This window comes from Calypte anna, chromosome 5A (genome assembly GCF_003957555.1).
Source record: "Calypte anna isolate BGI_N300 chromosome 5A, bCalAnn1_v1.p, whole genome shotgun sequence".
Classification (NCBI taxonomy): Eukaryota; Metazoa; Chordata; class Aves; order Apodiformes; family Trochilidae; genus Calypte; species Calypte anna.
The window spans coordinates 27,140,381-27,152,544 of record NC_044251.1 but is presented as its reverse complement, the minus strand read 5'-3'; the positions used below and the strand labels follow the sequence as shown (position 1 = coordinate 27,152,544).

General features: G+C 41.1%; 1 protein-coding gene across 1 annotated transcript in view; it reads left to right on the top strand.

Annotated features, from left to right (window-relative positions):
- FBLN5 (fibulin 5) overlaps positions 1–8,555 on the top strand; it is a 45,825-nt gene extending 37,270 nt beyond the window's left edge. The window contains exons 8-11 of the mRNA XM_008492424.2: positions 1,483–1,605; positions 3,171–3,297; positions 5,568–5,763; positions 7,685–8,555. Coding sequence (XP_008490646.1) covers positions 1,483–1,605; positions 3,171–3,297; positions 5,568–5,763; positions 7,685–7,846 — 608 coding nt within the window. The 3' untranslated portion in view covers positions 7,847–8,555. The remainder of the gene's footprint in view (positions 1–1,482; positions 1,606–3,170; positions 3,298–5,567; positions 5,764–7,684) is intronic.
- Positions 8,556–12,164: the final 3,609 nt, after the last annotated feature.

Here is a 12,164-nt window from a genome sequence, read left to right as displayed (position 1 = left end):
TTGGCCCAGCAACCAGCTTACCTGGAAGATGGTAGGCATCCCTGCCCCAATACAAGAAAAGAGGCAGAGATTTCAGTCTGGTTTTCCCAGCACTGGCATTATTTTCTGATCAGAGGTCTTGCCTGTGCATTAGATGTGTTCTGAAATGCCCCTTGCCCTCCGCAGGTAGTCAGCAGAAGTGCTTAGGAGCAGCAAAGATGTGTCTGTCCTGTGTGGGCTCAGCAGCAGAAATGTAGGAACTTCAGGGCTTGAAGCATTTAACAGCAGCTGAGCACAGGTTGTATGAATCCAGTGTGCTGGAAGTTTGGGTTAGGACACCTCAAGGGGGTGGGTGATATTTCAGTCTCTTTATGGAGTCAGCCCCTGGTCCATGGTTTGATAGGAAAGTGCCTTTCTCAGCAAATTTGGTGGCAAAAGATGCATAATAACAGGACTGTGTAGATTATAATTTCCCTTTTGATAATATGGTTGCAACCATACAGTCAATTTAACATATTTGAACTTCAAATATTTTCCAATCCATCTTCACAAAACACCAAAAATTGGATAAATGGACTGAGCCAAAGTTAGAAGAAAGCAAAATTCAATCTGAAAAGTAAAAGTGATTTGCCTAGGAGAGTCACCATGTAAGAAAGAGGAATGAGAACTTGGGAGTTCCAGACTGGAGCTCTGGCTTTTGTTTCTTTTTTCCCCTGAACAGGGAAATAAGGAAATTATTAACTGCGGCCTCCCTCAGTCTAGCACCTCTGCATGTGTTTTCCCCTCAGCCATGCCTCCATGTGCAGCTCTGAAGTTTATCTTTCTTGCATAAGCACAGTTCTGCAGAATACAATGGTCAGTTCATTAATGCAAAGGGGAAAGAGCTCAATTTCTGCTTTCAATCAGAGATTTGACAGACTGCTTAGCTTCCTGGGTATCTGGGGGATGTCTGGGCCTTCCAGTAGGTCTGACCCAAGCTGGGATGAGCTCTGTAGTCTTACTGGAATGCCTTGGAAGTAACTGGCTAGAGGCTAAGAAACATAAAACAGCCGGGGCTGGCTGCAGTTCTGTTGGGACCTATGTGGCCCTGGGAAAGGGAAGTTTGCCCTCTAGAAAAATTAAAAGAAAAAAAATGAAAGAAAACGACAGCAAACTCTCTCCTTTCATATTACAGTTTCAGCTTTGTTGTTGGAATAGCTCTATCTCTGATGTAAAACAGAACTGAAAACATGGCCAACTGGTGACAGGTATTTGAAAAGAAAAATAAATAAATAAAACCTAAGCACTGTGTTCAGCAGCAGCTTTCATTTCCCTAGGAGGAAAATGTTTAATTAAGAACTCACTGTAGAGCATTTTGCCAGGTTACAGCAGAGCTCTAGTGGGCTGGAGGGTGCCAACCTCCAGCTGGGATGATGGGCACATAGTCTGGATGGCCACCTGCCTGTGGGACTGTACTTTTGACTTAAAAACCCAAAGATATTAAACACTGTTTTACCACTACAGACATGGATGAATGCAGCTTCTCAGAGTTCCTCTGCCAGCATGAATGTGTGAACAGCCCTGGTTCTTACTACTGTACCTGTCCTTCAGGCTACAATTTGCTTGACGATAGCAGAAGCTGCCAAGGTAAGAACATGCCTATGCTGCTTAAATCCTGAGGGGAGCAGAAAACAAGGACCTGTGTCTGCAAAGAGGTTCTCAAGAATTTTGGCCTTGCATAATGAAATACCCATAAGAGCCTATTATGTTATTCTAGTAAGAATGTCATCACGTGAATAGTCCCATTGAGGTCAAATGTTGTGTTGGTGAAAGACTTTACTCACCAGGAAACAGCTACACAGGAAAGCTCTCAGATGCTCTCCTCTGCTGCACTTCCCCTCAGTTTTCTCATTCTCTTAAGGTCAAAGAGATTGAACAGCCAATTTATTTTCTATTTTTGCAGCACTTAGCATATGAGAGCACTTCAATAAGCAGAACTAGATGGACTAAAAACTCATCTTAGGCAGGGGCCAGTTATCAAAAGGCCACTTCTCATGGTGCAAGAGTGTTATGAGTGTTGGAAGTATATATAAGAAAGGACAGAAGGATGATTCAGGAAATTACAGGCCTGTCAGTTTGACTTCATACCTGGGAGAAGGTGATGGAGCAGATCATCCTGAGGCATCAACAGTCTCCCTAGGCAACCTATTCCAGTATTGTACTACCCTCATTGTGAAGAATTTCTTCCTAATAGCTAACCTAAATCTACCCTCTTTTCAGTTTAAAACCATTACCCCTTGTCTTATCAATACTCTCTTGATAGGCTTGATCGATGGGCCCAAAGCCAATTTCAGTAAGGCCAAATGTTGGGTCCTGCACTTTGTCTACAACGACCTCCAGGAGTGGTACAGACCTGGGGAGGAGTGCCTGGAGAGATGCACTGCCCTGCAGAGAGGGACCTGGAGGTGTTGATTGACAGCCAGATGAACATATGCCAGCACTGTGCCCAGGTGGCCAAGAGGACCAATGGAATTCTGGCCTGTATAAGAACTAGTGTGGCCAGCAGGACCTAGGAGGTGATCCTGCCCCTATACACAGCACTGCTGAGGCTGCACCTCAAGTACTGTGTTCTGTTTTGGGCCTTTCACTACAGAAAGGAGACTGGGCTACTAGAGCATGTACAAAGAAGGATAACAAAGCTTATGAAGGGTTTGGAGCACAAGTCTGATGAGGAAAGGCTGAGGTAGCTGGGGTTGTTTAGCCTGGAGGAGGCTGAGGGGAGACATGAACACTCTCAACTACCTTAAAGGAGATGGTAAAGAGGTTGAGACTGGTCCATTCAGTGGTGTCACAAGTGATGGGACAAGAGGTAAGTTGCACCAAGGGAGGTTTAGATTGGATGTTAGGAAGAATTTCTTCAGTGAGAGGGTTATCAGATATTGGAACAGGCTGCCCAGGGCAGCTGTGGAGTCACCATCCTGGAGGTATTTAAGAATGTATAGACATAGTGCTTAGGGATATTGGCTTAGTTAAGGTCCTGTCTATGTTAGGTTATGGTTGGACTCGATGAACTTGAAGGTCTTTTCCAACCAAGGTAATTCTGTGATTCTGTGAAGTGTGGGACACTTCCTTAAGATGCAAACCAGTTTGGAAGAGTAATGTCTTGCACATATTGCCCTGCTTTAGCCTTTCTCTTGTTTCTTGTGTTTTAGATATCAATGAATGTGAAAACAGAAACTTCACCTGCACTCCACAGCAAACGTGTTTCAATATCGCAGGGGAATATAAATGTTTAGACCCAGTAAGATGCGAGGATCCTTATATCCAGATTAATGAGAAGTGAGTAACATACCCACAGCCAGAAAAGCAAATTCAATCTGTGTGAAGCATACCTAGATTGAACTAAATAAGCTGCATTTTCACAACACAGCCATGAAGTGTGTCTTGAGAGCTATACATACATGCTGTTGCTGCATTTGCCATTGGTAAGCATTACAATACAAAAAGAGTAAATTGCAATTCCTTACCAGGTCACCAGGTGTGATATGATATGATACTCAGATATATGAGAAGTTAGATTGGAAAAACAGTTTATCAGTGAGTAATTTACTTACAATATTACATTACTTCATATATGCAGCCTGTTTATTATATGAATATTTCATGTAAATATTACCTAGCTTATGTCTGGGAAGTATTTTAAAACATTGGATAATTATTATAGCAAGATACAATTAGTTTCCTACCACTTAAGGGTTAAAAATGCTAAAAAGTACATAGACTGGTTTGCCTTGTTCAGTAATTGGGTGTCTGGATGGATCACTGTTACTGTCTAAATCTGGAAGTATTTGACAAAGAAAAAAAAATGCTGTGTTTCTAAAAATTGCCCATTTCTTTTATATTAGTGTAGGTACTTGCCTGGGGCTCAAAACATCTCAGTTCTAGACAGCTGTCTATATATTTCAGCCCACAGTATTCAATCCATAGTGTCTGCACTAAGCCAAATTACTTGGGATTGCTTGGTAGCCTAATGTATTTTATCAAAAGGCAAGAGGTGAAGAATCAGCTTCTTTCCATTATGACTGATTCATGTCTTTACATTGCTTTCTGAACTAGGGCAGCTGAGGTGTGGATACATTCTGTTACTCCAGTTGTGGGTTTACTTACCTTTAGAGGTGGCAGAGTCTTAAACTGAAAGATGAAACATCTGAACCTCTATATCTAAATTACCCAGAGCCCAGCTATAGAGTCCTCACAGATCATCTTGCACTACAACTCTTGATATCTGAGCTTTGTGTTTGGTGGCTTTGGCTCATGTCTAGATGTGACTGCATTTAATTTGTAGCACGTCTAGAAGTGGTCAGTACAAACGCCAAGTGATTTCCTTGCATATGTGTTTTCTGTGGAAGAGTTGGGTGTTTATGATGCCAGGAGCCTTTTTATGGTATATAAGACAGAAGAACTGTCTGAAGTTGGTGTCAGCAATGGAAGCTATAGAAGAAACAGGCAAAAAAAACCCAATTCTTTTCCAGTAAATTCTTTTCCAGTAAATTCTCCAACATGGCTTTTATAAGAGGGCATTGTGCCTCACAGCATCTGAGGACAGTAGAGAAAAGGGCAGGCAGAAAAGAATTGAAGAAGGAGCCTCAGAGACTGCAATAGAAGTGCCAGATTAATTTCACTGTAGATGAATGTGAAGTAAAAAGACAATCTCCAATTCACAAGTGCTGATCTGACTGTATTTGGTCTAAATCAATATTTGTGCGTTGTTACTGATAGTCTCATGATCTGCAGTAATCACTAGAAGTCAGAAAAACAATCTGAAATTGAGATGTTGAAAGGTGGAGAATATCCTTAGAGCATGTGCCATTGTGTACCCGTATCTTTAAAATTTTGCAATTCCTTTAGCTCCTCTCAAAGGAAATATAAATGGACAAAGGTTCTTAAAGAGCAGTGAGGATGATCATAAGTATGGAATAGCTTCCTTATGAGAAACAACTAAATTAGGGCTCATCAGCCATGAACAGGGTCAGATATGAAACCCTGACCTGCATCAAGGGTTGTCTGGCCACTCTGCTTTCAATAGGTGAGCTGGGAGCATCAGACAAAGTCAGCAAGGGCCAGTACCTGGAGGTGAAGAGATCATCAATTGCTTGACTTGCTATTCTACTCTTCCACAGGGCTCTGCATTTGATGCTGAGCTTTGGTTTGGTATGTTCTGATGTAGAAATAGAAGATTACAAAGAACACAATGTTTTTCCAGCATCATCAGTGAAATGGGGACAGTTCAGTTTAAATTATCACCACAATAAACATATACAGAGAACGGTACACCTGCAGAGCTGCATCATGGAAAGTACAGATTTTTTAGTGATGCTAAGATATCGTGGCCTAGAAGACCAAAAGTATAAGGCAGGGATACAGGTGGACCAGAAGAGAAACACAGAGAATACTAAAAGTGAGAAAAGAGATTCCAAGTTTCATTGGATTCTTGTAGCTTGTAGAAAACATTGTTTGTTTATTTATTTATGCAGCTATATTTGCATATAAAGAATCAAATATTACAGCACTTTGCAATCCCTGATGACAATCCTGTCTCTGCCAATTAGCCGCTGCATGTGTCCAGCTGAGAACGCCGGCTGCAGGGATCAGCCATTCACCGTTCTCTACAGGGTGATGGACATGGTGTCCGGGCGCTCCGTGCCTTCTGACATCTTTCAGATGCAAGCAACAACTCGCTACCCTGGAGCCTATTACATCTTCCAAATAAAATCAGGGAATGAGGGCAGAGAATTCTACATGCGGGTAAGTCTGGTGCTTGTTTAGGGAAAACCAAGATTATCTTGGTTAGCTGAATTGTATCCCTGAGTATCACTGTTAGATGAATATCCTTCCAGTAGCAGAACTCAGTTTTTAATAAACATAATTTAAATCTTCAACATGAGGCATTTTTACATGCAGACACGCAGAGCAGTGTGCTGATCCGCAGGGGATGCTGGCTTTTTCAGGAAGGTAACCTACCCAAAGCAAACACACTTGGTTTTTGAAACATTAGATTCAGGAAAGTCCAGGATTGATACTATGGCTAAGAATAGCGCATGAGTGCTCAGGAGAGACTGTTTGAGAGATCTTTTTTTAATTTGATGAACGATCAGTACTTGTAAATTTTCTTGATTGTTTTGAGGGTTTTTTTAACTCTTCATTGGAAAATGAAAACTGAAAACCAAAAAAGTAACCAAAAACCCCCCACCTTTATCCCAAGAATTGAGTTTCTGGGTTTAGTTTTTAAGGATTTTTTTTTACTGATAGACACTGTTAGAGAAAACACAACTAATTTATTTTTTAAACCTGAATTTTCCTCTACAGACACATCAGTTCTGCAGCCATCTTTAGTGATCTTCTGACACACACAGGTGATGGGAACTGTCTGCACAGAATGAGGCATAGCCACCTGGGATAGTGGCATTCAGGTTGATTGATTTTAGCCCTAGGGAAAATAATTCATATTAAATGATGTTCAGTGGCTATTAATGTTCCCCATGCCACACAGAAATCACTAATATGATAGTTTTTGGTAGATCCCAACACACAGATCTCCTGTGAGCCTCAGATTCTCACTGCTAAAACAAAATTCCAAAATGACAAGTGGCCAAAAAATGATCATTTAAATCTCATAAGATCAAGATTCCTGTTCCAAAGTTATTACTGTTTACCAGCCTCTTCTCCTTGTCTCAGCTGATCCACCAGATCAGCTACATCACCAGTGCCCAGCACTGTTGCTCAAGTCTATTTTTTTCTTTAATTTATTTATCACATAGCCACTTGCTGTGTCACCTAAAACACTGCTTGCACAAGCAGACCCTTTCCCTGCGCTGGCAGCTGCACCTTTCCCGTCAGGTCAGAGCCAGCAGGTGGTGCCTCTCGGTTACTTTGGGAAGAGGGAGCGCAGAGGGAAGGAAGGAGAAGGACAAGCAGAAGGGGAAGGGGACCCCTGCCTGCCATAGCCTGGCTGCTCCACATGGCTTCGTAGGGCTTCCCTGATCAGAGCTACTGCAAACGCTCCGTGTCATAATAAAATTGGAACACTTTGTGTTTCTGCTGAAAAATAAATTACACTTGGTTTTAATGTCTGAAGGTCAAATGCTCTTAATACACTGTTCTGGGCAGATATTTTAAAGGTCTCCTTCCGCTTACTAGAAGTTTTTTTCTGAAGTGCCTTCACAAACTTAAAGCTCTTTTCAGAGGATAGGGTTTGCAACGTTAATATATGCAATTATACAACCAACCCTGATCCTATTCTCCAAGCTCTGTTAAGATAACCCTTTCTTGATGTTTGCTGCTTCAAAGAAACAGTGCTTTTTACATCAAACAAAATAATACCTGATACACTCAAAAAAGGTGTCACTGCTTGGTTCATACCCTAAATCCACATTTTCATGTTTTTCCTTTTGGACAATAGTAGTATTCTGTGTTCATTAGCTCCTTTTATGTGCAGGTCTCCCAGAGGCTTTACAAACTGTGGAAGGTGATAGTTCATACAAAACATTGAAATGGAGTCAAAAGCTGAAATGAAGCTCCCTCTCCCAGCAGCTTCTAACAATGCAACAGCAAAGAGTATTATTTTGGCTGCTGAAAGACCATGGACATAATGTGGCCTTACCTGAGATGATAGTTTTCAAGACCCGTTTTCTAAAACCTCACCTGTTTCTTCTTGTTTTGTGCACAGCAAACGGGACCCATCAGTGCTACTCTGGTGATGACGCGTCCCGTGAAGGGGCCCCGTACCATTGAGTTGGACTTGGAAATGATCACTGTTAACACTGTCATCAACTTCAGAGGAAGCTCTGTCATCCGGCTGAGGATATACGTGTCACAGTACTCCTTCTAAACCTTGAGATTGTGCCCTGGAAACATAAAAACCAAAGAGACAGTTTCTCCTCTGCAGAACTCTCTCCTCAGAAGCCAGTACATATAGCAGCCCTAAACCAAACCAGTATTGCCACAGACCCAGTGACCTATGCCTGTCTGAGGAGAGAGGCCTCGTCATGCACAGTCCCTGCCAGGATGCAAACATCTGAAGATGTATCATCAGCAGATCCCATATGATTCTGTATGTGGTCATGTATTTTCAGGACTCTTCTTTCCATTGTAAACACTTCTAGGGTGTAAGTCTATGTCTGAAAGACTGTGAACCTCTGTAGCTCCAAGGGTGCTTAGCAGAAAACACCAAAGAAACTGATAAAAAAGCTGGCTTCTGCAATCTTGCCTTTTTTTTTTTTTTTCATTATAAATGGAAAGCAGACAAACAAGCAGAAACAGACACAGAAAGCCACCTATTGAAACAAGGGATCTCAGAAGTGCTAACTTACATTTCCAGTTATCTCTGGAGTTATCAGTCAGACACTTAGTCTCAATTCATCCTGCAGTTGTCATAGTTCCACCTGTTTTTCCTTTGATTCTATTTTATAGTTACAATTCAGTGTAAATTCATTCCAAAATACATGTTGTACTATGTAATCTTCTACTTTTTAATGAAGTGTGACATGTTTGGGTTCCTTCTTCTATTAAATCTTTATGTATAAGAGTTCATAGAAATCTATCACTGGTTATGTTTTACAATGTTAGGATGTTATGTTGTTTATATCCAGACTCTTTGACACAGACCTCCACTGACAGAATAGTGTCCAGTGACTTTAGAGAAGATGAAGATCAGAACTTTATTTTTCCCTGTTTTCCTGAACATGATTGTTGCAAACAGTCTGTAATTGTTATAAAAGAGTAATACTAACTGTAGTTAAGGCTGCAACCTCCAGTAAAAAGACAACTCAGCTCAGACCTGTCCAAATTCCTTCAGAAAATATCAGTTGTTCTGTTCATGTGCAGTCTCTTTCCCACATTCCAAGCTTCAAAGAACTTGGACCAGTCTTATTCTTCATGCCTCTGCCACAAAGCAGACCCCATATACTGGTACCCAGATCTCAAATGATGGGATCTCACAATTTCCAAAGGTAATGTCTTCTCAGATACAACTGCTGTAACCAATAGAAAGTTTCTCCTTTAGCCTAATCTGATTCTTCTCTATTGTAATTTAAATCCATTGCTTTTTATCCTACTTCCTGTAGAAACAGAGAACAGTTTATCTTCTCCTTCGCAGCAGTCTTTAACATGTCTGAAGACTGTTGTCATGTCTCCCTCAGACTGTTTCTCTCTAGTCTAAATAAACTCAATTCTTTTGGTCTTTCCTCACACACTGCATTTTCTGGACCTTTGATCATTCTTGTCCTCTGGATTTTCTCCAGTTTGTTCTTATATTCCATGAAGTGCAGTGCCCAAAACTGTGAGAAGTATTCCATCTGAGGCCTCACAGTGCTAAGCTGAATCTATATATATGTTTAGGAGTTTGGAAAAAATATAAAAATAATTGTATAGTTTGGAGGTATAGCACTAGCCACTAGCACTTTGGCCCTTTATTTTAGTAGTGATGAGGGTACATATGGCTTGTTCTTAAATTTCTCTGAAGGAAAATCTTATGCTACTTCCTCTTACTTTTTCCTTATTTCTTTATTTGCTCCCTATCATTGCTAGGGCAAGAAATGTTACCTTTTCTTCATCTTTTTGAGGACTGGAAGTGCTTGATGTTACTTGGGAAAAGGAGCTTATAAAGATTCTAATGCCAACAGGATGGAGCAGAGTAGAAGGATATTGTGGGGTCTTCAATAGAGTGGAGTAATACATGGGAGAACACAGACTCAGGAAGTTACCACAACACAGACTGCATGCCACAATCAAAAAATTAACTCTTCTGTTCTTAATAAGCTTTGTGAGTTAGTCTGAAGTTGTTTTTATTAGCTTTAGTAAAGATTGCTCTTTTTACTTCTGCTCAGCTTGAAGGAAGACCCAAAGCAATGGCTCACAGCAACAAAATGCTGAGCTGAGTGTGCTTTAGCAGCTTCCATTCCATTCCACAATGATTTGAAGTTTTCTCCATGCTGCTACAATGTCCTGGGATCCTATGGCTCCAAACTCTGTACACAGGTTCTCCTTTATTTTAAAAACAAAAAGACTGCAGAGTTTAATGAGCCAGAGGGCAGAAAGCCAATGAGTTTGGTGAGTAGCCAAGTTGGAGGAGATAAATGTAGAGGAAGTGTGCAGAGAAGTATCAGAAATATGAATGTCTGTCCTGAGTGTATCATGGCTCATGGTATACCATGGTCTTGGAGGGGAAAACAGAGATGACTGTGAAGGAGGAATATTAGTTTATAATCATGAGGCTAAAAGTGCTCATGTATCCCAGGTGATGGGAGTGAGACATGGGAAACAAGCAGGCTCTGGTGGGTCAGAGAGCAGACAAGGGGCAGACAGAGTCTGGCATTACAGAAGTTAAACTCTCAACATGCTGAAAATTTTCCCAGTACTTAAAACTCCCCTTTTCCCATTTTTGCTATGGATCTTCCATGTCCAGTTGAGGAGTCCTCTCCTTTCCTGCCATCTCACCACTTCTAGAGAGGAAGTGCACCCTTTTAGACATCAGACAGTTTCTCACTTCAGCGCTGTTCTCCCATGGCCCACTCATACCAACCTGATTTAACCCTAGTTTAGAAACATCAAACCTCAGAGGAATTCCATAGCAAAACACTTTATTAAAAGAATAAAGCTTGAATGCTTGGTTTTAGCATAGTCCAGCAAATATTCATAAAAACAACATTACGCTTTCTATATAAACATTCTGCGCCTTAAAAAAAAAAAAAAAGAAGTCTGGAAACAAAGGAATACAAAGGGCACTGACTCTGGTCTGGATGTGTGTGACCTTCCTCCACCTCTGCTCTGACATTCTCCTCTCTTAAGGTGGCAGAGCTGTCCCCTGGCTGAGATGAGGAGGGACAGCTCTTCTCTCCTGCCTGCCAGCTGTCGAGTGAAGCTGTTTAAGTGAAGGTCCTTGGGAGAAAGATTGCCTCTCACTGTTTGTACAGTACCTATGCCAGTGTAATAATTGGAATAAAAGTAAACAAAAGCAGGAATGTCAGTAATCTTTGATACAGATCACAATGATTGGGAAGGAGAATCTATTCCAGTAAATGAACCAAGTGATTCACGCTAGCTGGGTTAGGTGCCAGAGGGAGAAGATTGGCAAGAGATGAATGATTCAGTGCTGTAGAGCTGAATGGGTCCTATTATCTGACTTACTCGAGTTTGAGATATTTTTAGGGGACTGGCTCTTCTTTGACTGAGAATGTTTGCTTGATCCCACAGTATTGCTTTTCCACTCGTGCTACTCGAACAACAATAACTTTGTGGGAATAACTAAGCTTCTTTGAGTACCTGGCCACCTATCAGCACAAAGTGTAGTGTTCAGAGACATTCACAGAGCTTTTCCCTTTTCAGGCTAGGGGTTTGTACTCATATTCACTTTTGGGGGGGGGCTCAGCTTTTAGAAGAGTTAACTTTAATCATCTCATAACCATGGTACCAGCATCAGCGGACCTTACATATATGTTTTCTCTGTCTAGAGTAAGTAGAGCAATAGAATCAGTACAGTTTGTGATCATTCAAGTTCTCCAGCCTGGCTTATTCACAGATTATCTTTTGTAGCATGTAGCTGAATTAGAACCCAATGAAAATTTCATAGCACAAATATGTTAACCAAAAAAAAAAAAAAAAAAGAAAAAAAATAATAAAAAGAAGGAATAAAAGTATGCCTGGATGCCTGGAAGGCACTATTGTTAAAATAAATCTCTATCCTGGATCAGCAAACCCCTCAGCTGGTGTTAATTTGCATGACTGCTGTTCTTTAATGAAAAGATAAAAAAGTGTCCTTGGGATCTTTCCTGTGTGTGTGTAAAGGACTGTGCATGTATCTGTATAAAAGGAGAATTTACAGAAGCTAAAACTAGCTGTAGTAGCATGGCTCTGGAAGTCAAAGAGCTGTAAGATAATACAGCACAATTGTGTTTCCTCATATGAGATGAGTGCAGAGAGGTGATTTACACCTGACACATTTTGTTGCTTTAAGTCTTGGAACCAATTCTGAATAGCTTAACCCCCAAAATAGATGCCATACATGAAGACTGAGTCTGATGGTCATAACCAGACCTTGAGAGATTCTGCAGGAAGCCATTCCAGAAGGGTGACCTGCACCGAAGAGTCAGTGCCATGGGGAGTGTAATGGTCCAGAGGTATTTGTGTGAGGATGTCTGATCCTGCAGCTG